The sequence below is a fragment of the Coregonus lavaretus genome (assembly GCF_964263955.1).
Source record: "Coregonus lavaretus genome assembly, chromosome: 27".
NCBI lineage: Eukaryota > Metazoa > Chordata > Actinopteri > Salmoniformes > Salmonidae > Coregonus > Coregonus lavaretus.
Genome location: NC_140014.1, coordinates 6,632,262 through 6,659,435, shown reverse-complemented (window position 1 = coordinate 6,659,435; position 27,174 = coordinate 6,632,262). Strand labels below are relative to the sequence as shown.

Genomic DNA, 27,174 nt, shown 5'->3' with positions numbered 1-27,174 from the left:
CATACACTAGCGTTGCTTTCAATTGTATTGGAATGCACAAAAACAGTCCGTGGGAAGCCAGAAGTTAATTCCATTTCAACTTACTGTGCAGGTGGGCATCCCCGGGGGCGATGACGTGGACGTCGATTAGGGCAGCCCCCCTCACCTCTCAGATTCAGAGGGGTTGGGTTAAATGATTGAATGCATTCAGTTGTGCAACTGACTAGGTATCCCCCTTTCCCTTTCCCATTATGACGGGGGGGAATTTGAGACAAAATATCTAAAGGATCGTATTATTAAACAGACTTTCCAAACGGATGTCTGTTGTAGACTCACTTCCTCTGCTTACTTAATGTCACAATCATTATTTATCCATTTATTTTCCCCATAGGAATGGCTGAACAAACCAGAGGTAACTCATTGCCATTTTTTAGGACTAGAAGCTAGCGAGCTCTATAACTTGTTGGAATAAACAACTTTATTCAAAAAGGGATCAAGGGTCTCAGTAGAGCAGCTGTTCACATTTGAGGGGTAACTGTTCATTTTTGTTTGTGCATTGTTAAAAACAATACACTTAAAATGCAGAAGATTCAAATACTGTAGCTAACTGTTTTGAGGAATTAGCTAGCTAACTCTGAGTGATTGAGGAACCACTTGTCAAAAACTGTGGAATTGTCCATCAACGTTAATAATTTACGACCATTGTTTTTTAGGTCAAACAAATCACAGTATCTAAAAATAGCTAGCTAGCTAGCTAGTCAGCTTAGCTTACATTTCTCAAAACATACCTGGTGCAATGTTGGTTCGTTGCAGCAAACTCTGTAAGAGAGAATATGGGTAACGTTAGCTAGCTAGTACCCCTTTTAATGTTATGTTAACATTACAAACATTAACTACCCACTGGGCTCAGACATCAGTTCAACGTCTAGTTTTTATTTACATTTGGTTGAGTTGTCAACTAATGTGAATTCACATGAAATCAACAAAAAATGTCACCATGACATTGGATTTAGTTTCAAAGTTGGGTGAAAAAAGTACATTCCCTTATGTTGATTACTTTTTGCAAATCCAATCCGTTTTCCACGTTGATTCAACGTCATCACATCAAATTGTTTTGTTGAAATGATGTGGAAACAACGTTGATTCAACCAGTTTTTGCCCAGTGGGTAGTTACCTGGTACTCAGCCCACTGACTCTTGAACTTGTGGCAAGCTAGTTAGCTAACGCAGCTAGTAATGCTAGCTACCCATGATAGCTAGAAAATCATGCTAGCTAGCTTGCCATGCTAAGCTAGCTAGTTGTTGAAGCTGGCTGCATGGCTAGCAAATATGTATAATGTTTCACAAGCAGTTCAGTCTCAAGGTACAGACATATATTAACATATAAAACAATTGATTATATATAAAAAGGTAGCTAGTTTTGATTGCTTTGACGAAAGAAATGAGCACTGGAAACACTCAACTGCTGCATTCGTGAAGCTGTAGCTAGCGCAGCATTCAAGGTGAAAGAGCGAGGTGATACAAAGTTGTATAAATCCTCTTAAATGTAATGGCAAAATTTAGATTTCCACCTAAATAGACATACCCAAAAGTAACTGCTATTCATGTGTTGAGGTTGTGAGGAAATTATCAGAAGATAATTAGGAGTTACATAGTTCAGAATATACAAGACCAAGCACACACAAAATAACAGTTTTCTTATTTTGAAAGTCCTCTTTCATTGACAAGCTATAAGTGAATTATTGATGACCAGAGCTGGAAACACATCAGATGGCTTCCACAACATGTGAACAATATCAGGAAAAATTATGGGATTGATAGACCTAACAACTAGAAATGGGCAGATGTTTTAGTAAGTGGTGTCAGGTGTGGTCACGGGACTTTTCCAAGTGTGCCTAAACCTCTCCAAAGTGGCATATGTCTGTAAATTAGATAATTCTAGTGCTATTACATATTTGCAATCCCTAAATGCTATTTGTTATGTGTAAAAACACAATTTCTACCAAATCAACCTCACTCAAACATTGTGGTGGTGTTATGGGGTATCCAGGGTACATTCAAGTGTCCATTCAACCTCTCCAAAGTGTCCGAATGTGGTAATTGCGCTGTTTTTGCACACTGGATGTGCCTAAAAGTTATTGTTCACTATAAAAACTACATTTCTACAACACCAACCTCTCTCAAACATTTTGGTGGTGTCAGGGGACAAACAGGGGATATCCAAGTGTTTTTTCAACCTCTCCAAATGTCTGAACATTTAGCCTAGGCATATCCAATGTATTGGTCCCACATACAAATTAACTTTTTACCAAAACAATATAAAAGCAACAGATATACAGTACCAGTCAAAAGTTTGGACACACCTACTCATTCAAGGGCTTTTCTTAATTTTTACTATTTTTTACATTGTAGAAAGATAGTGAAGACATCAAAACTATGAAAACATATGGAATAATGTAGTAACCAAAAAAGTGTTAAACAAATCAATATCTATTTTCTATTTGAGATTCTTCAAATAGCCACCCTTTGCCTTGATGACAGCTGGTAGCCATGCTGGTGAAGTGTGCCTTGAATTCTAAATAAATCACAGACAGTGTCACCAGCAAAGCACCCCCACACCATAACACCTCCTCCTCCATGCTTTACAGTGGGAACTACACATGCGGAGATCATCCGTTCACCCACACCGCGTCTCACAAAGACACAGCGGTTTGAACCAAAAATCTCAAATTTGGACTCCAGACCAAAGGACAAATTTCCACCGGTCTAATGTCCATTGCTCATGTTTCTTGGCCCAAGCAGGTCTCTTCTTATTATTGGTGTCCTTTTAGTAGTGGTTTCTTTGCAGCAATTTGACCATGAAGGCCTGATTCACACAGTCCCCTCTGAACAGTTGATGTTGAGATGTGTCTGTGACTTGAACTCTGTGAAGCATTTATTTGGACAGCAATTTCTGAGGCTGGTAACTCTAATGAACTTATCCTCTGCAGCAGAGGTAACTCTGGGTCTTCCATTCCTGTGTCGGTCCTCATGAGAGCCAGTTTCATTGTAGCACTTGATGGTTTTTGCGACTGCACTTGAAGAAACTTTAAAAGTTCTTGAAATGTTCTGTATTGACTGACAATGTCTTAAAGTAATGATGGAATGTCGTTTCTCTTTGCTTATTTGAGCTGTTCTTGCCATAATATGGACTTGGTCTTTTACCAAATTGGGCTATCTTCTGTATGCCCCCCTACATTGTCACAACACAACTGATTGGCTCAAATGCATTAAGAAGGAAAGAAATTCCACAAATTAACTTTTAAGGCACAACTGTTAATTGAAATGCATTCCAGGTGACTACCTCATGAAGCTGGTTGAGAGAATGCCAAGAGTGTGCAAAGCTGTCATCAATGCTAAGGGTGTCTATTTGAAGAATCTGAAATATAAAATATTTTTTAAAACACTTTTTTGGTTACTACATGATTCCATATGTGTTATGTCACAGTTTTGATGTCTTCACTATTATTCTACAATGTAAAAATTAAGAAAAACCCTTGAATGAGTAGGTGTGTCGTAGTAGCACAGATGCAGCACAAAGGAGAAAGGAGCGGTAGGATCAAACAACAACCGTCATTGGCCTAAATGCCCGCCTTCTCTCAAATTAAAGGGTAGGCCTACATACATACATTAAAGGGTTGTTTTATAGCTCAATGGTACATACACATTTATTTTTTACATGTATTTATCACTCTTGTAGTTATTGTTTTTTCATGCCATTACTTGCAGCACTCAAAAAGTTAACTAAGGTAACTTATCTGCGGACACTTTGTATACAATTTAAAGGCCTACATGAAACGGACAGAGGGGTCGCATCATGGCCAGTTCCTCCATTACTTAGTTTAGATCAAATAAACCATACACATTAATGATTGAGTGTACTCGAAGGGTACCATCCAGGTCAGATGCCAAGAAATATCACCGGAGAAACAGGACAGGAGTGACACTGACAGCACAGCAGAGGCGTAGGCAGAAATTGACTGGGTCAACATTTTCCAGCAAAAATACATACAAAATTCCCAGACATCAGTGGTGTAGTCGTGGTGCATGGAGAAGTGGGTATATCCCTTAATGGCCTGCCTGGCGAATGAAAGGCGCCCTGTGTGAAAAATTATATGAGAAACAGATTTAGGCTACTCTGAATGACCTAAAATCATGGCAATGTGAAATACATCCACCGTGATATCCAGAATTAAATAATAGGCCTAGCCCTTATGGCTGATATGTTAGGCTAAGGGACCAGATAATCTCGGATGTAAGAAATGGAACAGATTTCTGTGGTGGTGCGTTTTATGAGAACGGGATACTCGAGGAGTTCCTACACTTCACAGCAGCTGAAGGCTTGGATTCTAGTCGCTGCTGATTCATCTCTGTATTGTGCGTTTTGCTAGAGGAGATTTATGGGTTACAAAAAAAGGCCTAGGCTACATTCAATTCCATACACCATGGTTTTCACATATTTATACCCTAATATTACTATTCTTGTATAATTTTCTTGACTGTAGTCTTTGCCACATGATTTCTGTGGGCCTAGGCAATTTCATCCATAGCCTGTCCCTAAAGCTCTTCTATCGAGAAGCAAAATAAAGGGTCTAAACTGTAGAACTCATGAGACATGGGAATAAATGCACAATTCTAGTTGTGAATGAGAATATTCGAAGTCAGAGAACAGAGTGGAGTGCGGAGCTGTCCGGTGCTGAAATATTTGACCCTACTTTCGCAGGCTCAGCCAGCGCCGGCCAAGCCGCATTACCTGCCCACGTGATGCTGAATAATATAGGCCAACAGTATGCTATGGTTTCACACTCACACTTTTCAAACCCATATTGCCAAATATTTCACGTGATTTGTGTTTGTGTAAGCTACTTTGTGCATGATTTCGCTATTGTACTACATACATTGAAATGGCATATACTGTACCTCCACTACACTACGTTGATATCCATCAGTAGGGATTAAGAAGTGAGTATACACAATGCCCACTGAAAAAAAAGTGGGTATATGGCGTATACCTGCGTATAACCTCCACTACACCACTGGCCATCATATTTAAGTGAAAATGTGTGCAATCACATTGCATCAACAAATAACACAGGATAAATGTGACCAAAAAACTCAACAAATTTCCCTTGACAAACATGCCCGTTATTATTGTCAAGTAGGCAGCGCAAGTGCGCAACTACGAAAGCCCTTACAACAACACCGCTGACAAAACAGGCTGATTTGAAATACACAACATGTGTATCACCTACATATTCAGAGTGAGAGAGAGAAAGAGAAAGATTCTACAGCAGCAAAGTGCAGTGATAAAATGGGAAAAATTATACTGTCACAAAATACGGATAATGGATGAAGTGTTCAGTCCTTACAGTCCAACTTCATGAAATAATCAACATATTATCAGATCAGACCGACCACTCCCACTCAAAGGAGTGATCTACAGTACAGGCACAACAGGTGGATTCAGGACCATGGTCAGCACATCGGCCAGACACCAGCTCGGCACTGGGTTGGAATATGCGCAAACATCTTATTGCACAAAGAAGCAAGGAAGAATAGAAAGGCCGGAAAGTATTTTCATTAAGCCCAAAAGTGCACACTTTTTGCCATATGAAAACAGCCACACACAATACAATACAAACACTAGGCGTATATCTTGAACTGTACGGCAGGTATGCAATGAATAGCTCACTTTGAATAAGCAAATGCTACTCTATAGGCATTCAGGCATGAAATCATTATAAATAATACCACAGTGGGTATGAATACAGTAGCTCACTTGAATCAGCAAACATATAAACCTGGCCTACAAGGCAGGCAAGAAAACATGAAATCATCATCATAGCCTAATATCACAGTGGGTATGAATACAGTAGCTCACTTTGAATCAAACACATATAGGCCTGGCCTACTAAAGCAGGCATGAAAACATTAGGCTAAATCATAAATAAACAGTATTCAGGCTTACCTTTCTTGTGTTTCATGTTTTACAGCACAAGGCGTAGACGCCTAGGCTTAATGTTGACGATGGAAAGTATTTAATCATAGTCCAAAGAGTCACTGAGTTCCTTTTCAAAGGACAACAGGGCTAAATTGTTGAAACTTGCAGTCAGCATGCAAGATCTGATCAATGTTTTGATGCGGCCTGTAGAGGAGCATAGTCTCTCAACAGTACATGAAGTCATAGGAAAGATGATCATGGCCCTTAGTAGTCTATTGATGTTAGGAAAAATGTCAGGGCTGCAGCTGTCCAAAACTTCAATAAGGGATGGGAATTCAAGACCTCCCCCCACTTTGTGATGCAATTGCGGAATAAACACTGTTAATTCTACATCCTCAGAGATATGATAGTGATCACATTGGGCCTCCAGTGATTATTTCAGTGCAAAAGTCATAGACTGGCAGACAGGCTGTTGCTGCTCTCATTAGTCCATATTTATTCTCCTGGAACCGGGTATGCAGCTCAGTCAGCTGTCGGTCCAGGATGATGAGTCTAGCATTTTTGGGCAGCTGCTCTAGACATTTTTTATTTAAACAAAATCATATTTGGATTTTTATTAAGGTCCTCTTCATTCCCTATATCCACGTAGTGCTATGTCCTGTAGTACCATATGATTGCGATATAACCAGTTGGATTTCTGATTAGTCAGGAGAGAATACAAACAGCAAATCAAATTAATTGATTTCATTTTTTTATTTAAAATATATATCTTAAGCCATCCTGATTGAGTGGGCCAGTGTTCAATCTGGCAGGGCCTCTGCCTGGCCTGGCCCTGCCATGGCTTCGCATCTGTAGCACAGCCAGCTGAGACACACTGACTGAGAGGAGCAGAGAGGAGGACAGAAGGGGGGAGGGTAGGAGAGGAGATTTGGGTGAGAGGAGGCTGACTGAATAGGTTTATTAGCCCCCTTTCCACTACACAGGGCTGATCGGGGGCTGATCATCTTCCTCATTATTCAAGCAATTGCATTTCCCCTAAAATTAAATTAATGTGGCTGCCTTCTCATCTTGTTGCCTCCAGAGATGATTTGTCAGCTGGTGTGTGGTCTCGTTAAAACAATAGTGCCATCGACCCCATTTAACGTTAATTTTAGCTGGACCTGCAAGCCCTGCTGTTAAAAACTGTCTAGTGTGTCCCTGTTTCTGCTGTCTCTCCCATGCAATCACCATGCTGATACCACCCATCTCATGTGCCTCAACCAACATTCACCAGAGCAGTGCAGTTACTCACTATATTCCCAGAAGAGCAGAAGAGCACCTTTACTCCCAGGAGGACCTGCATGGCCTCCCTCAATGCCCTCCAATCAACAGCACAGCATTATACCGCAGCAGCACCACTAGATGTATAGACTTACACAACCCTGCAGGGGAGAAACATACACTACATGACCAAAAGTATGTGAACACCTGCTAGTCGAACATCTCATTTCAAAATCATGACCATTAATATGGAGTTGGTCCCCCCTTTACTGCTATAACAGCCTCGTCTCTTCTGGGAAGGCTTTCCACTAGATGTTGGAACATTGCTGCGGGGACTTGCTTCCATTCAGCCACAAGAGCATTAGTGAGGTTGGGCACTGATGTTGGGCGATTAGGCCTGGCTTGCAGTCGGTGTTCCGATTCCTCCCAAAGGTGTTAGATGGGGTTGAGGCCAGGACTCTGTGCAGACCAGTGAAGTTCTTCCACACCGATCTCAACAAACCATTTCTGTATGGACCTCACCTTGTGCATGGGGGCATTCTCATGCTGAAACAAGAAAGGGCCTTCCCCAAACTGTTGCCACAAAGTTGGAAGCACAGAATCATCTAGAATGTCATTGTATGCTGTAGCGTTAAGATTTCCCTTCACTGGAACTAAGGGGCCTAGCCCAAACCATAAAAAACAGCCCCAGACCATTATTCCTCCTCCACCAAACTTTACAGTTGGCACTATGCATTGGGGCAGGTAGCATTCTCCTGGCATCCGCTAAATCCAGATTTGTTCGTTGGACTGCCAGATGGTAAAGCGTGATTCATCACTCGAGAGAACGCGTTTCCACTGCTCCAGTCTAATGGCGGCGATCTTTACACCACTCCAGCCGACGCTTGGCATTGCGCATGATGATCTTATGCTTGTGTGCGGCTGCTTGGGCCATGGAAACCCATTTCTTGAAGCTCCCGACTAACAGTTATTGTGCTGATGTTGCTTCCAGAAGCAGTTTGGAACTCAGTATTGAGTGTTGCAACCGAGGACAGACGATTTTTATGCACTACGCACTTCAGCACTCAGCGGTCCCATTGTTTGAGCTTGTGTGGCCTACCACTTCGCGGCTGAGCTATTGTTGCTCCTAGACGTTTCCACTTCACAATAACAGCACTTACTGTTCACCGAGGCAGCTCTAGCAGGGCAGAAATGTTACGAACTGACCTGTTGGAAAGGTGGCGTCCTATGACGGTGCCACGTTGAAAGTCAGTACGGCCATTCTACTGCCAATGTTTGTCTATGGAGATTGCATGGCTGTGTGCTCAATTTTACACACCTGTTAGCAACGGGTGTGGCTGAAATAGCCGAATCCACTAATTTGAAGGGGAGTCCACATACTTTTGTATATATAGTGTAGCTTTTCACTCCAACAGGAAACACAGGCCAAATGCAGCACATGTATCAGGAAGCGTCATACCTTCACAGCTAACCTTGCCAACTAGCTAGGCTATTGATACAGTTCAGCCAATAGGTTGACTTTCCATATGTACAGACAGTTGGCAAGAGGCTAACTTGACTAGCCATATTGATCAGTCATCAGAGCCAAATATCATGTCATGTCTCTCCAGAACTGGTGCAAGGAAAGTGCCCTGGAAATATTAATGTTGCTAAAACAAAGGAGATGATAATTTGCAGCAATTTGTTGATTTAGAAGATAGTGTTAAATACTTGGTCTTCTTTTTAGATAACTCTCAGAATTTGTATGTGAACACTGACTACATTTTTAAGAGGGCCAAGCAGCGTTTTTACCTGCTCAGGAAGCTAAACAACTTTGGTGTCAGCCATCACATTCTTGAAATGGTCTACAAAAGCCTGATTGAAAGTGTTCTTTGCTTCAATATAACCACATGGTACGGCAACCTGAGTTACAAGAACAGGACAAAACTGTCCAGCGTAGTAAATATGGGCAGCAAGATAGTTGGTAAACCTCAAAGGTTGCTAGCTCAGTGAGCAGTCAGAGGAAAGCACTGACTTGCTAATGACCCCTCTCATCCACTATTCGTTTGAGATGGTCCCCACTGGGAGGCGGTTTAGGATGCCAAGAGCTACTAAGAATATATTTGCAATAAGCAAATGCTTACTGGGCTCTGTTGTGCTATGATGATGACATGTATTGTGATAATGGGGTGTTTTGCTGTTGATGATGGTCTATGATGTACACAGGAATTATTGGAATCATGTACTGTAGATAACCAGGTGCCATTCAATCTTGATGATGATGATGATGATGAACTCTTATGACGAACTATTGATGATGACGATGCAAGAGACAGTATATGAAATTGAAAATGCACTGGCACTGTAGCTACCACTTGTATTGTGTATTTTATGGTCTCAAGAATGATCTGGTCATGATGGTGTTTCAATGGAGTCAATAAAATGCAAAAATGTAATACAATTGAAAAAAAAAAAACATTAAATTGACATTAAAAAACTAAGTGAAAATAACAAAAGATATTAAGCTTTAAATTATACATTTTAAGTACCTTTGCCATAATATTCAATATTATGTTACATTGACAATTTTTTTTAAACGTTAGTTGCACTTGTTTATTTGTGATTAAAAACATAAAATCTGGGCTCCCAAGTGGCGTAGCGGTCTAAGGCACTGCATCGCAGTGCTTGAGGCGTCACTATAGACCCTGGTTCGATTCCAGGCTGTGTTACAACCGGCCGTGACCGGGAGTCCCATAGGGTGGCGCACAATTGGCCCAGAGTTGTCTGGGTTAGGGGAGGGTTTGGCCGGGGGGCTTTACTTGGCTCATCACCTTCTAGTGACTCCTTGTGGTGGGCCGGCTGACTGCAGTCATCAGTTGAACCGTGTTTCCATCACTTACTGAAAAAACACCATCAATATTTAAGAATCAAAACATTTAAGTTAGTTGTATTTTTTTATTAATGTAAAGTTACTTGACTAACCTCTGATTAAACAAATTATAATTTATATGTGATATTACCTTCAACTTCCTCAAAGTATTTGAGGTAAAAATGCCTTAGCGTTTACAGTGGAGGCTATACTAGTTGAGCAGTGGCAACATACTCTCCATCGCCATTGTAATCTACTGGGAAGTCAAAATGTTCCCAAACTGGAGATTTAAACGATGATGGAGAATCCTCCTGGTTTATCGACCCCACCACTCGCCATGGTACAGAACTAGTTCCCGGCTGTGCCTCACAAAAGGACAGTTTGAAATGCGGCAATTAAGATTAGAATTTTGATTACAACGTGCACATAGGCTCTAGCTCAGGACTCTCCAACCCTGTTCCTGGAGAGCTACCGTCCTGTAGGTTTTCACTCCAACGCTAATCTAGCACACCTAATTCTAATAATTAGCTGGTTGATAAGATGAATCAGGTTAGTTACAACTGGGGTTGGAGTGAAAACCTACAGGAGGGTAGCTCTCCAGGAACAGAGTTGGAGAGCCCTGAACTAGTTGTTTTTTCAGCTCAGATTTACTCAATAGGCATACAACACAGCATAGACATAGCCTATAGGCCTACAGTTTTTATTTTGTATATATATATATATATTTTTTTTTGTGTGTGTTCATTTGGGTTCACAGAGCGAACTGAACCCGGTACCGTTACACCCCTATTGAACAACGCCTGAAGTTACGTTCTTTGATCTTTTCTTCCTCCACAGCATCTCCTACAGTCCGAATAATCCACTCTGGCCATGCATGCAACATTGAGGAGGAGCGCTACACCGAGCGCGTCTACACCATCCGGGAGGGAGAGACCCTGGAGCTAGCCTGTCTGGTCTCAGGCCACCCTCGACCTCAGGTGAGCTCATCACTGCACTATCCCCAGACCCAGTTTACTTATGTACTGCGTTGTCTGTGCCATCAAATTAGAAAGACTAGAACGGACATTACCATTCAAGTCAACGTTCTGTGATGGGTGGAACGGTGGCCATATTGAGTGTACCCACGAGTGTACCAGTCAAATTGCTGTGGTCTGAGCATAGAATTAGAATGACTAGAATATGCACTAATTTAAGTCAACGTTCCGTGATGGGTGGAACGGCGGCCATATTGTGTGTACCCACGACTGTACCAATCAAGTTGCCGTGGTCTAGCATTTCTATTTCTACGGCTCCTGTAAAGCCTCCACTTTTTTGACTTCCACTTAACTGCCTTTCTGTACCCACCTTTCCTTTGCCGGAGCAGCGGGGCTCAGTCAAGCACTCTCAGACTCGAGGATTCTGCAGGCAGCGGCGGCGGCGCGCTGTTCTGTCGAGGTCTTTATATGTGCAAATGAGTGCAATCACACCTAGTGAAGAGGAGCTCCCCATTGGGGAAATCATCAGATGTGCTGTACTGCAGTGCAAGCCCCTCAGGGAATCAAACATTTACACTAAAAGCAAGAGAGAACTGGAAAAGACGTGGGGGGGAGAGTCTTAATGAATCCGTGTGATAGTAATCTTTTATTACTCAACATATTTCAGTGAGTGAATGGGAAAGGCATACATGGATTTGACACAGTGGATGGTGGAGTTTGGGGATGGATTACTGGGGGATGCAATGTTTTATTGTGGGATTTTAATGCACATTTTTATTAGGATACCCATTCGCTGATGCCATAACATCAGCTAATCTTGCTGGGGTCCAATACAGAACTTAAAAGACAGACACCAGTGGCGCCGGAGGGGATGGCTGCCTTTTTACAGGCTCCTAACCAACTGAGCTATTTTGTGTGTTTTTTCGCATTGTTTGTAACTAATTGTGTTACTTTTTATTAAATATTTTTATTTTAGTTTATTTAGTAAATATTTCCTTAACTCTTTTTCTTTAACTGCATTGTTGGTTAAGGGCTCGTAAGTAAGCATTTCACGGTAAGGTCTACACCTGTTGTATTCGGCACATGTGACAAATAGCATTTGATTTGATTACAAACAATTACATTTACATTACAAACATTTAACAAGTAGACATTACAGACAATTAAAATACCTGACAGGTAATGCATTTAACATTCAGTGGGATTAGTATCTGTCCTGTCATATGGTCGATCACATTAGATGTCCTTTTAATGTTTTCTTGAAGGAGGATTTATTTTTTGCCTGAGAAATGTGATTTGGTAAAACAAATCACATCAAAGTTTTGTTGCATACACAGATTTGCAGATGTTATCGCAGGTGCAGTGAAATACTTGTGTTTCTAGCTCCAACAGTGTAGTAATTCCATTCAGTGATGGCTTTGTATATTACTGTAGATTTGAGGAGATGTGTCTTTGTTCTGGGAGGTATCAGATGTCCTAAACTAGCCTGTCTGTTTTGGTGGTTATGTTCATTGCTAATATACACAAATTGGTCTGACAAATACAGTGGTTTCTAGAAAAATATGGATACTCATTTGTGTTCAACAGGAAGCCATGAGAGATGGTGGTGCATTCTGTTGACATTCATACCGATAGAGCAATGAAGAGCTAATCTGGCATCCCTGTTTTGAGCGAGTTGGAGCTTTTTAAGGTATTTTTGTTGTTGCTGCAGATGACCATATGACTGGACAGTACTCTAGGTGTGATAGAACCAAAGCTTGGATCAACTGATTCAGAGTGCTGGATGTTACATACTCAGAACATTTTCTTGTTATAGCAATGCCCTTACCCATTTTAATTACAATGTTATCTATATGTTCAGACCAGGATAGAGTTGCGTTCAAAGTGATGCCAAGTAGTTTGGTCTTTTTAACTTGTTCCACAGGCAACCCATCCATCGACACGTTTAGTCGAAGGTCACCAGCAAGCATATACAGTGGCGTCCTAAATTATTGACACCCTTGATAAAGATGACCAAAAATAACTGTATAAAATAAAGAATTCAAGTACTGAGCTACAATGTATGCTCAGTATTTTTCAACACCTATCAATAGCTTACCTTGCGAGGATAATGGCACAGAGCCCTTTTCAGAGTTTTCACTTCCGTCCCGCCCCTCTGGAAACGTCTTTCTCAAATCTAATGATCCGAATCACATTCTGCGCATGTGTTATTTTACACACACATTCACGTTTCTCTCTTTCAAATCAAATTTGTATTTGTCACATGCATTGTGAACAACAGGTGTAGACTAACAGTGAAATGCTTACTTACAGGTCATTTTCCAACAATGCAGAGTTAAAATATAGAAAAACAATTAAATACAAACTAGAAATAGTGACATGAGGAATAAATACACAGTGAATTACAAATAGCAATAATGAGTAAAAGTAGCATTGCTACTGTATATACAGGGAGTACCAGTACAAGTCAATATGCATGGGTTCAAGGTAATTGAGGTAGCTACAGTGAGGGAAAAAAGTATTTGATCCCCTGCTGATTTTGTACGTTTGCCCACTGACAAAGAAATGATCAGTATATAATTTTAATGGTAGGTTTATTTGAACAGTGAGAGACAAAATAACAACAAAACAATCCAGAAAAACCCATGTCAAAAATGTTATAAATTGATTTGCATTTTAATGAGGGAAATAAGTATTTGACCCCCTCTCAATCAGAAAGATTTCTGGCTCCCAGGTGTCTTTCATACAGGTAACGAGCTGAGATTAGGAGCACACTCTTAAAGGGAGTGCTCCTAATCTCAGTTTGTTACCTGTATAAAAGACACCTGTCCACAGAAGCAATCAATCAATCAGATTCCAAACTCTCCACCATGGCCAAGACCAAAGAGCTCTCCAAGGATGTCAGGGACAAGATTGTAGACCTACACAAGGCTGGAATGGGCTACAAGACCATCGCCAAGCAGCTTGGTGAGAAGTTGACAACAGTTGGTGCGATTATTCGCAAATGGAAGAAACACAAAATAACTGTCAATCTCCCTCGGCCTGGGGCTCCATGCAAGATCTTACCTCGTGGAGTTGCAATGATCATGAGAACAGTGAGGAATCAGCCCAGAACTACACGGGAGGATCTTGTCAATGATCTCAAGGCAGCTGGGACCATAGTCACCAAGAAAACAATTGGTAACACACTACGCCGTGAAGGACTGAAATCCTGCAGCGCCCGCAAGGTCCCCCTGCTCAAGAAAGCACATATACAGGCCCATCTGAAGTTTGTCAATGAACATCTGAATGATTCAGAGGAGAACTGGGTGAAAGTGTTGTGGTCAGATGAGACCAAAATGGAGCTCTTTGGCAACAACTTAACTCGCCGTGTTTGGAGGAGGAGGAATGCTGCCTATGACCCCAAGAACACCATCCCCACCGTCAAACATAGAGGTGGAAACATTATGCTTTGGGGGTGTTTTTCTGCTAAGGGGGCAGGACAAATTCACCGCATCAAAGGGATGATGGACGGGGCCATGTACCGTCAAATCTTCCCTCAGCCAGGGCATTGAAAATGGGTCGTGGATGGGTATTCCAGCATGACAATAACCCAAAACACACGGCCAAGGCAACAAAGGAGTGGCTCAAGAAGAAGCACATTAAGGTCCTGGAGTGGCCTAGCCAGTCTCCAGACCTGAAACCTTAATCCCATAGAAAATCTGTGGAGGGAGCTGAAGGTTCGAGTTGCCAAACGTCAGCCTCAAAAACTTAATGACTTGGAGAAGATCTGCAAAGAGGATGTGTGCAAACCTGGTGGCCAACTACAAGAAACGTCTGACCTCTGTGATTGCCAACAAAGGTTTTGCCACCAAGTACTAAGTCATGTTTTGCAGAGGGGTCAAATACTTATTTCCCTAATTAAAATGCAAATCAATTCATAAAATTTTTTACATGCATTTTTCTGGATTTTTTTGTTGTTATTCTGTCTCTCACTGTTCAAATAAACCTACCATTAAAATTATAGACTGATCATGTCTTTGTCAGTGGGCAAACGTACAAAATCAGCAGGGGATCAAATACTTTTTTCCCTCACTGTATGTACATATAGGTAGGTAGGGGTAAAGTGACTAGGCAACAGGATAGATAATAGACAGTAGCAGCAGCGTATTTGGTGAGTGTGAATGTGTGTATGTGCAGTCAGTATGTACAGTGGGGGAAAAAAGTATTTAGTCAGCCACCAATTGTGCAAGTTCTCCCACTTAAAAAGATGAGAGAGGCCTGTAATTTTCATTATAGGTACACGTCAACTATGACAGACAAAATGAGAAAACATTTTCCAGAAAATCACATTGTAGGATTTTTAATGAATTTATTTGCAAATTATGGTGGAAAATAAGTATTTGGTCACCTACAAACAAGCAAGATTTCTGGCTCTCACAGACCTGTAACTTCTTCTTTAAGAGGCTCCTCTGTCCTCCACTCGTTACCTGTATTAATGGCACCTGTTTGAACTTGTTATCAGTATAAAATACACCTGTCCACAACCTCAAACAGTCACACTCCAAACTCCACTATGGCCAAGACCAAAGAGCTGTCAAAGGACACCAGAAACAGAATTGTAGACCTGCACCAGGCTGGGAAGACTGAATCTGCAATAGGTAAGCAGCTTGGTTTGAAGAAATCAACTGTGGGAAACTTTTGTTATTGACCAAATACTTATTTTCCACCATAATTTGCAAATAAATTCATTAAAAATCCTACAATGTGATTTTCTGGAATTTTTTTTCTCATTTTGTCTGTCATAGTTGACGTGTACCTATGATGAAAATGACAGGCCTCTCTCATCTTTTTAAGTGGGAGAACTTGCACAATTGGTGGCTGACTAAATACTTTTTTTCCCCACTGTATGTCTGCGCGTGCTATGTGTGTGTGGGCATATGTAGTATGTATGTGTGTGTTGGGATGTCAGTGTAAGTATGTGTGAGTGTGTGGGTAGAGTCCAGTGTGTGTGCATAGAGTCAATGCAGGAGAGTTAGTGCAAAAAAGTATCAATGCAGGTAGTCCGGATTGCCATTTGATAAGCTATTTAGCAGTCTTATTTAACAAGACTTTACTCACCCGCTTCTGAACCCTCAACCAATTTGATCGATATGATGATGTAGCCTCTCTCTCTCTACCTCATATTTCTGAACAGTTGAGATTTGAACGAACATTCCAAAAATATATATGAAGGCTACAACCTTCTCTGTCTGTTGTAACGAATATTGCCGTAGCACATTGCATTTGGGCAAAAACAATTATTATTTTGTGTGATGATGTAATCTTTATAGTTATGCTGTTGTATAGCCAGAAGTCTGCTTCCTGTTTAGCCAATGTTTGCAATGATGCTGAAAAAATTACATTACTTCGCTATTGACTGCCTGTCTGTGTTACTGGGAAGTTCCACGTCTAGTTCTAATTTACATTTGGTTGAGTTGTCAACTAACGTGAATTCAACGTGAAATCAACAAAACATTTCACCATGTCATTGGATTTAGGTTCAAAGTTGGGTGAAAAAAAGACAAAATTCCCTTCCGTTGATGACTTTTTGCAAATGAACATTTACATTTGACATTTTAGTCATTTAGCAGACACTCTTATCCAGAGCGACTTACAGTAGTGAGTGTATAAATTTTTATACTTTTTTCCCCATACTGGTCCCCCATGGGAATCAAACCCACCGCCCTGACATTGCAAACGCCATGCTCTACCAACTGAGCGACATGGGACCAACCTCATCACATATAATTTTTTTGTTGAAATGACATGGAAACTACGTTAATTCAACAAGTTTTTGCCCAGTGGGTTGCTTGTTTGATATGCTGTGTAGGCTACGTACAGTTGAAGTCGGAAGTTTACATACACTTAGGTTGGAGTCATTAAAACTTGTTTTTCAACCACTCCACACATTTCTTGTTACGACGTTGGATGCGACTTATGGTAGAGGAATTAACATTCAATTCTCTGGCAACCGCACTGGTGGACATTCCTGCAGTCAGCATGCCAATTGCACGCTCCCTCAAAACTTGAGACATCTGTGGCAATGTGTTGTGTGACAAAACTGTACATTTTAGTGGCCTTTTATTGTCCACAGCACAAGGGGCACCTGTGTAATGATCATGCTGTTTAATCAGCTTCTTGATATGCCACACTTGTCGGGTGGATGGATTATCTTGGCAAAGGAGAAATGCTCACTAACAAGGATGTCAACAGATTTGTGCACAACATTTTATAGGAATAAGCTTTTTGCCCGTATGGAAATTTCGGAGATATTTCATTTCAGCTCATGAAACATGGGACCAACACTTTACCTCGCTGATCAACTCATCCTTGACCGCTGGCCATGTCCCTTCCGTCTTCAAGAGAGCGAGAGTTGCTCCCCTTCTCAAGAAACCAACACTCGATCCCACTGATGTCAACAACTACAGACCAGTATCCCTTCTTTCTTTTCTTTCCAAAACTATTGAGCGTGCCGTCTTTAGCCAACTCTCTTGCTATCTCTCTCAGAATGACCTTGATCCAAACCAGTCAGGTTTCAGGACTGGTCATTCAACTGAGACTGCTCTTCTCTGTGTCACGGAGGCTCTCCGCACTGCTAAAGCTAACTCTCTCTCCTCTGCTCTTGTCCTTCTAGACCTGTCTGCTGCCTTTGATACTGTGAACCATCAGATCCTCCTCTCCACCCTCTCCGAGCTGGGCATCTCCGGCGCGGCTCACTCCTGGATTGCGTCCTACCTGACCGGTCGCTCCTACCAAGTGGCGTGGCGAGAAGCTGTCTCCGCACCACGTGCTCTCACCACTGGTGTCCCCCAGGGCTCAGTTCTAGGCCCTCTCCTTTTCTCCCTATACACCAAGTCACTTGGCTCTGTCATATCCTCACATGGCCTCTCCTATCATTGCTACGCTGACGATACACAACTAATCTTCTCCTTTCCCCCTTCTGATAACCAGGTGGCGAATCGCATCTCTGCATGTCTGGCAGACATATCAGTATGGATGACGGATCACCACCTCAAGCTGAACCCTGGCAAGACGGAGCTGCTCTTCCTCCCAGGGAAGGACTGCCCGTTCCATGATCTCGCCATCACGGTTGACAACTCCGCTGTGTCCTCCTCCCAGAGTGCGAAGAGCCTAGGCGTGACCCTGGACAACACCCTGTCGTTCTCCGCCAACATCAAGTAGGTGACCCGCTCCTGCAGGTTCATGCTCTACAACATTCGGAGAGTACGACCCTGCCTTACACAGGAAGCGGCACAGGTCCTAATCCAGGCACTTGTCATCTCCCGTCTGGACTACTGCAACTCGCTGTTGGCTGGCCTCCCTGCCTGTGCCATTAAACCCCTACAACTCATCCAGAATGCCGCAGCCCGTCTGGTGTTCAACCTTCCCAAGTTCTCTCACGTCACCCCCCTCCTCCGCACACTCCACTGGCTTCCAGTTGAAGCTCGCATCCGCTACAAGACCATGGTGCTTGCCTATGGAGCAGTGAGGGGAACGGCACCTCTGTACCTTCGGGCTCTGATCAGTCCCTACACCCAAACGAGGGCATTGCGTTCATCCACCTCTGGCCTGCTGGCTCCCCTTCCTCTGCGGAAGCATAGTTCCCGCTCAGCCCAGTCAAAACTGTTCGCTGCTCTGGCACCCCAATGGTGGAACAAGCTCCCTCACGATGCCAGGACAGCGGAGTCACTCACCACCTTCCGGAGGCATTTGAAACCCCACCTCTTTAAGGAATACCTGGGATAGGATAAAGTAATCCTTCTACCCCCCCCCCCCCCCCCCCCCCCAAAATTGTAAAGTGGTTATCCCACTGGCTATAGGGTGAACGCACCAATTGGGGAGTCGCTCTGGATAAGAGCGTCTGCTAAATGACGTAAATGTGCCCTTGAGCAAGGCACTTAACCCTAATTGCTCCTGTAAGTCGCTCTGGATAAGAGCGTCTGCTAAATGACTAAAATGTAAAATGTAAATATGTTGCGTTTTATATTTTTGTTCAGTATAGCTTGCCTAAATAACTGCATGTAACTCCACTCCTGAAAAACGAACATGAAATTGCTAGCAACCTGTTTGTGTTGTGCTTATGTTTGCAAAAGCCTACTGTTACAATAGACAAATAACTACGTTTGTTCGAACAGTTTTGTGTACAAGCGGCTGCACAGTCACGGAGTGACTGAGCACTGAACAGCAGGTTAAAAAGAGGTAGGCCAGCAAGTCGGGTTCCAGAAAATCCGGAACTACAGCCACTCCTCATGTTTTTAATGAGTTGGAGAACCACAGGCTTTCAATGGGTTTCAAGTCTGGAGAATGTTGATTTTGTGACCAATGAACAATTTCTTTGTGGATTTTGATGTGTGCTTGGGGTTATCCACTTGTGGCCAAGTTTCAGCCTCCTGGCAGAAGCAGCCAGGTTTTTGGCTAAAATATCCTGGTACAGGGTACCTCTGCCTCTGCCAGGATGCTAAAACTTGTCCGCAAACCCATTGAAAACCTGTGGTTTGAATTGAAGCGGGCAGTCCATAAGCGCAGACGAAGGATATCAAGGATATGGAAGGATTCTGTATGGAGGAATGGTCTAAGATCCCTCCCGATGTGTTTTACAACTCATGAAACATTTTAGAAAAAGGCTCATTGCCATTATCCTTGCGAGGTGAGGTATTGAAAGGTATTGAAAACAGGGGTTTCTATAGACGGGTTGGCTGACAACGTCACGAAAATTATCGACGTGGCCGGAAGCCGTGCATTGTTATAATTCAGAACGGTCATATACAGTTGAAGTCGGAAGTTTACATAGACTTAGGTTGGAGTCATTAAAACTTGTTTTTCAACCACTCCACAAATTTCTCCACAAACTATAGTTTTGGCAAGCCGGTTAGGACATCTACTTTGTGCATGACACAAGTAATTTTTCCAACAATTGTTTACAGACAGATTACTTCACTTATAATTCACTGTATCACAATTCCAGTGGGTCAGAAGTTTACATACACTAAAGTTGACTATGCCTTTAAACAGCTTAGAAAATTCCAGAAAATTATGTCATGGCTTTAGAAGCTTCTGATAGGCTAATTGACATAATTTGAGTTAATTGGAGGTGTACCTGTGGATGTATTTCAAGGCCTACCTTCAAACTCAGTGCCTCTTTGCTTGACATCATGGGAAAATCAAAAGCAATCAGCCAAGACCTCAGAAAAAAATGTGTAGACCTCCACAAGTCTGGTTCATCCTTGGGAGCAATTTCCAAATGCCTGAAGGTACCACGTTCATCTGTACAAACAATAGTACGCAAGTATAAACACCATGAGACCATGCAGCCGTCATACTGCTCAGGAAGGAGACTCGTTCTGTCTCCTAGAGATTCACGTATTTTGGTGCGAAAAGTGCAAATCAATCCCAGAACAACAGCAAAGGACCTTGTGAAGATGCTGGAGGAAACAGGTACAAAAGTATCTATATCCACAGTAAAACGAGTCCTATATCGACATAACATGAAAGGCCGCTCAGCAAGGAAGAAGCCACTGCTCTTGAAAAAGCCAGACTACGGTTTGCAACTGCACATGGGGACAAAGATCGTACTTTTTGGAGAAATGTCCTCTGGTCTGATGAAACAAAAATAAAACTGTTTGGCCATAATGACCATCGTTATGTTTGGAGGAAAAAGGGATAGCTTGCAAGATGAAGAACACCATCCCTGCTGTGTAGCACGGGGGTGGCAGCATCATGCTGTGGGGGTGCTTTGCTGCAGGAGGGACTGGTGCACTTCACAAAATGGATGGCATCGTGAGGAAGGAAAATTATGTGCATATATTGAAGCAACATCTCAAGACATCAGTCAGGAAGTTAAAGCTTGGTCGCACATGGGTCTTCCAAATAGACAATGACCCCAAGCAGACTTCCAAAGTTGTGGTAAAATGGCTTAAGGACAACAAAGTCAATGTATTGGAGTGGCCATCACAAACCTCTGACCTCAATCCTATAGAAAATGTGTGGGCAGAACTGAAAAAGCGTGTGCGAGCAAGGAGGCCTACAAACCTGACTCAGTTACACCAGCTCTGTCAGGAGGAATAGGCCAAAATTCACCCAACTTATTGTGGGAAGCTTGTGGAAGGCTACCCAAAACGTTTGACCCTAGTTAAACAATTTAAAGGCAATGCTACCAAATACTAATTGAGTGTATGCAAACCTCTGACCCACTGGGAATGTGATGAAATAAATAAAAGCTGAAATAAATCATTTTCTCTACTATTATTCTGACATTTCACATTCTTAAAATAAAGTTTTTGGGGGATTAAGTTAATTTTCATGGCAAAGAGGGACTTTGCAATTCATCTGATCACTCTTCATAACATTCTGGAGTATATGCAAATTGCCATCATAAAAACTGAGGCAGCAGACTTTGTGAAAATTTATATTTGTGTCATTCTCAAAACTTTTGACCACGACTGTATTATTCTCAGTTCTGTCTGAAGTGAATGAACTAGCTAGGTAGCTAGTAGCTACCACAGCCAGTTCAGCCCTAGTCTCTAGCTATCTGTCAGGTAGCAGTATCTAACAGCTGTTGTGTGTATGTAAATGTTTTGTAGACTTTTTATCCCGTTTCAACAGAAGTTAATTAACTTGGCTGGGTTTCGCCAGTTGATGTACCATTAGAGCTAGCCAAAAATTGGCTAACGTTAGCTAGCTACCTCACTAACTTTAGCTATTATTTCTGCCTCAATCACACTAGACCCAAATCAAAAGATAAAACCAGCGGCCAAACTACTGAAGACCGATATTCTGATGTTTTTTGACAGCTCAATGTGAGTTTTTATTAGAGTCAGTTATTAATCTGTCAGTTTCCCTAGTTAATTCCTTACTTTTCACACTGACACGGTATAAACAGCTCTACAGGCTACACTGCCATGGTGCAGTCAGTACACAACACTATGCTCATCATGTCTTAGCAGGATTAGATGGTGACAGGTGTCCCAGCAGGTCAGACAGCCAGGTAGTTGGCTGTAACTCTAAGCAATTTCCGTCAAGATTAGCTGTACCTGGTAACTTATCAGAAAGAGGTCGCAGCATCAACCTCTTCTCTTTTTACTTGGGGAAATTAAAACTGGCAATGCCTCTCATTCTTGATACAATCTTTTATAAATGTATATGGCAGGGAGCCATCAGTTGTACTCATGGCATTTCTCAACTTGTCCACTTTGCCTGTGAAATAGTCATTACATTAATTTGCAGTGGCTTTATAATAGATACAGTGGGGAGAACAAGTATTTGATACACTGCCAATTTTGCAGGTTTTCCTACTTACAAAGCATGTAGAGGTCTGTAATTTGTATCATAGGTACACTTCAACTGTGAGTGACGGAATCTAAAACAAAAATCCAGAAAATCACACTGTATGATTTTTAAGTAATTAATTTGCATTTTATTGCATGACATAAGTATTTGATACATCAGAAAACCAGAACTTAATATTTGGTACAGAAACCTTTGTTTGCAATTACAGAGATCATAAGTTTCCTGTAGGTCTTGACCAGGTTTACACACACTGCAGCAGGGATTTTGGCCCACTCCTCCATACAGACCTTCTCCAGATCTTTCAGGTTTCGGGGCTGTCGCTGGGCAATACAGACTTTCAGCTCCCTCCAAAGATTTTCTATTGGGTTCAGGTCTGGAGACTGGCTAGGCCACTCCAGGACCTTGAGATGCTTCTTACAGAGCCACTCCTTAGGTGCCCTGGCTGTGTGTTTCGGGTCGTTGTCATGCTGGAAGACCCAGCCACGACCCATCTTCAATGCTCTTACTGAGGGAAGGGGGTTGTTGGCTAAGATCTCGCAATACATGGCCCCATCCATCCTCCCCTCAATACGGTGCAGTTGTCCTGTCCCCTTAGCAGAAAAGCATCCCCAAAGAATGATGTTTCCACCTCCATGCTTCACGGTTGGGATGGTGTTCTTGGGGTTGTACTCATCCTTATTCTTCCTCCAAACACGGCGAGTGGAGTTTAGACCAAAAAGCTATATTTTTGTCTCATCAGACCACATGACCTTCTCCCATTCCTCCTCTGGATCATCCAGATGGTCATTGGCAAACTTCAGACAGGCCTGGACATGCACTGGCTTGAGCAGGGGGACCTTGCGTGCGCTGCAGGATTTTAATCCATGACGGCGTAGTGTGTTACTAATGGTTTTCTTTGAGACTGTGGTCCCAGCTCTCTTCAGGTCATTGACCAGGTCCTGCCGTGTAGTTCTGGGCTGATCCCTCACCTTCCTCATGATCATTGATGCCCCACGAGGTGAGATCTTGCATGGAGCCCCAGACCGAGGGTGATTGACCGTCATCTTGAACTTCTTCCATTTTCTAATAATTGCGCCAACAGTTGTTGCCTGCTCACCAAGCTGCTTTCCTATTGTCCTGTAGCCCATCCCAGACTTGTGCAGGTCTACAATTTTAACCCTGATGTCCTTACACAGCTCTCTGGTCTTGGCCATTGTGGAGAGGTTGGAGTCTGTTTGATTGAGTGTGTGGACAGGTGTCTTTTATACAGGTAACGAGTTCAAACAGGTGCAGTTAATACAGGTAATGAGTGGAGAACAGGAGGGCTTCTTAAAGAAAAACTAACAGGTCTGTGAGAGCCGGAATTCTTACTGGTTGGTAGGTGATCAAATACTTATGTCACGCAATAAAATGCAAATTAATTACTTAAAAATCATACAATGTGATTTTCTGGATTTTTGTTTTAGATTCTGTATCTCACAGTTGAAGTGTACCTATGATAAAAAATGACAGACCTCTACATGCTTTTTAAGTAGGAAAACCTGCAAAATCAGCAGTGTATCAAATACTTGTTCTCCCCACTGTATACCCTCTGTTTCAATAAAAGAGGCAGACATGTTTGAATTCCTACCCATTATAACATTAAAAGTTCTTGACTTCATCGATATTTTTTTTCTTGGATGTGATGTGCTAGGACTCTGGTCACAGATGGTTTCATCCATCTCCACTATACAGAACAGCTAATGAATACAGTAATGAATTCCACAGTAATGAATTGTCTGAGATCCATCACCCCGTTGCTAAGTCCAACTGTCCAACCTATGCGACCAAGGACAGATGGCGTCATGGGGGCTACAATGAAGCCGGGTACTATTTGACTGATTTCACCACCATTTCATTGGTTGGATGGGCTTCAAACATGCTGTAGATTTCCAGAGCTTGGTTTATGGGGCTCGTCAGTGATGGAGCTACTGGGCACAGTCCAGCCCTGGCACTGGCTTCCTTCTCCCCCCAATGACAAAAGTGTAATGTCACGGGGACATAATACCAAGATCATTGTTCTTCTCTGCTATTGTAGACTCAGCTGTGCTAGCATGGCCAAATGATATGTTTATTCCAATTTTCCACACATTTTCTGCTGAAGACTATACACATTGTTGTCCATATTGGTTTTTGCTGGATTGAGATTGAGAATGTTTTCTTCCTCAGTGATTAGCACCATATCTCCCGCTTTCAGAAGAGTAGCTTGCCACCAATATAGCCTAACAACCAATACATTGTACCTAGGCTTGGTGGTATACTGTATACTGGAGTATTTCTATATTTGCGGGGGCTGTGGGGGTGTGTGTGCTACATATAATAACTATAAGTTATAACTATAAGTTAACTATCTAAGTAAGATGTGCCAAATAAATTATCTAGAGATCAGGGCTCCAGTTATGCATTTGTTTTTCTAACTTGCTAGCTAAGTGCCTAGCTTGCAAGATTGTAAGCTTTTTGAGACAGTAAATTCCTTCCTGAATCAAGATCCCTGCTGCCTAAATAAATTGTTTTGTGTGTTTGGAAAGAAATAACACCCCTTGTGTGCACTGCCGGTAATACTGTATACCCCGCCATGGTACAGGACCGGTATGAAAATCTGGATACCGCCCAACCCTAATTGTACCTTTCCATCGCCATTTGCGCCAAGCCATTTTGTACTAGTTTGCATTTTTGTACTGTTACAATAGATTTTAGTATGTGATTAAGTCCTTTTTTTTCATGTGATTGTCATTTTAGTATGTGATTATGCTTTTGTCTATTGGTGAATGGATCTTGAATGTTCAGAGAGTCAACAGATATTATAGGGTCAGGAAGGGTCTTTGGAGTAGCCTGGCTTCCATCCATGTGTAAAATGGAGCCCCAGATGTTTTGACCTAATCCAAAGCACAGTGTTCGACCACATGTGTTTGTGTGCTAAATTCACCCATCGTAACAAACATGACATTGATAGCACCGGTTATTTTTTGGGGGGGATTCCACATACCCATTTATTAGCATAATTCCAGCCTGATAACAATGGTGAGCACAGCGTTCAGTCTGGTTTAACCAGGCTATCTTTGGCATGTCCTAGAAAAGAGAAGTTGTGTAGGATAAGGCCATGAAGTCCAGTGAATTGATGGTGAGCACAGCATTCAGTCTGGTTTAACCAGGCTATCTTTGGCATAGCCTATAAGATTTACAGTGTAAAGCCATCTTTCCGTCTCATTTTCAGTCAGTGACCTCATTGGGCACATTGAACAATTTACTGTAATTCAGACAAAAGTAAACGATTGCAGTCCAGGACTCTGTTCAGCTCAGGACATGATCAAAGTTACAAATGCCATGACTGCTAGTGGTGACTATTGATCCGTTGAGTTTTAGCCGAGCAATTTCAGAGCGGCATAGACTAAGATACAGTAGAATAGTATAGAATACAGTATATACATATGAGATGAGAATTGCAATAAATGTAAACGTTATTAAAGTGGCCAGTGATCTCTAATCTATGTATATAAGCAGCAGACTCTAATGTGCTAGTGAAGGCTATTTAACAGTCTAATGGCCTTGAGATAGAAGCTGTTTTTCAGTCTCTCGGTCCCAGCTTTGATGCACCTGTACTGACCTCGCCTTCTGGATGATAGCAGGGTGAACAAGCAGTGGCTCGGGTGGTTGTTGTCCTTGATTAACTTTTTGGCCTTCCTGTGACATTGGGTGCTGTAGGTGTCCTGGAGGGCAGGTAGTTTGCCCCCGGTGATGCGTTGGGCAGACCGCACCACCCTCTGAAGAGCCCTGCGGTTGCGGGCGGGGCAGTTGCCGTACCATACGGTGATACAGCCTGACAGGATGCTCTCAATTGTACATATGTAAAAGTTTGTGAGGGTTTTAGGTGCCAAGCCACATTTCTTCAGCCTCCTGAGGTTGATGAGGCGCTATTGCGCCTTCTTCACCACACTGTCTGTGTGGGTGGACCATTTCAGTTTGTCAGTGATGGAACTGGAAGTTTTCCACCTTCTCCACTGCGGTCCCATCGATGTGGATAGGGGGGTGTAGTATGCTATAATATGCATAAATATTTAAGGAAAATAGACATTTCTAGTGTACAAACTTAACATGATGAATATTAATGACATTTACTGTAATGGGTGGCCAAAAATAATTATATAAAAGCCACGCCTCCAATAAGCCACACCACCAATCTTCTGATAGGCTGCCACCGCTACAATATATTATTAAAAAGGTTCCGTTTTGAACCTTTACACAGGGGTTCCTCAAGGAACCTTTTTGAACTGGAAAGGTTCCCCTTGCGTGGCAATTTTTAGAACCCCAAAAGGTTCTTCCAGGCTCCTTTACTTCTAAGAGTGTCGAGCTGGCTGGTTTATTATTCTGAAGGTGCTAATGTTTGAGTGAATGTGTGAAGTCTGCGGTGACAAAGCAGTAATATATCTTAAGACCATCCCACACATTATTTTCAAGAAGCCGTTTGAAACTCCACAGGAAGTGTTCGACAGTTCAAAAGACACCTTGTATTATGGGGAGGATTACCCTTTTTTGCACGAAGCTCAAGTGGTGTCTCCGACTTGAGCCCTTCCTCTGCCATATCCCCCACAGTTAAAGCAGCACTGCATCTTCCTCTCTTTCTCCTCCACTCGGTCTCTCTCTCTTTGATATGGAAAGAGCATGAGGGAGGAAGGGAGGGAGGAAGAGCGACATGGGGTAGCAGACAGAAAACCTTGTTATATCATCCTACGGTTTCGGTATATTCAGCTAGCTAGCACACTGACGCACCTGTCTTCCTCGCTCCTCAGCCACTGTCCACATGCATGCACA

At 42.3% G+C, this 27,174-nt stretch overlaps 2 protein-coding genes across 2 annotated transcripts in view; one reads left to right on the top strand and one right to left on the bottom strand.

Moving 5' to 3' along the window:
- The window catches only part of LOC311103132 (transcriptional repressor protein YY1-like), a 964,063-nt gene that overhangs the window by 665,983 nt on the left and 270,906 nt on the right, over positions 1-27,174 (bottom strand). The window lies entirely within an intron of this gene.
- LOC311103120 (MAM domain-containing glycosylphosphatidylinositol anchor protein 2-like) overlaps positions 1-27,174 on the top strand; it is a gene marked incomplete at its 3' end in the record, with an annotated part of 221,901 nt that overhangs the window by 61,371 nt on the left and 133,356 nt on the right. The window contains exon 2 of the mRNA XM_084144660.1: positions 10,904-11,043. Within this exon, the coding sequence (XP_084000786.1) occupies positions 10,904-11,043 (140 nt within the window). The remainder of the gene's footprint in view (positions 1-10,903; positions 11,044-27,174) is intronic.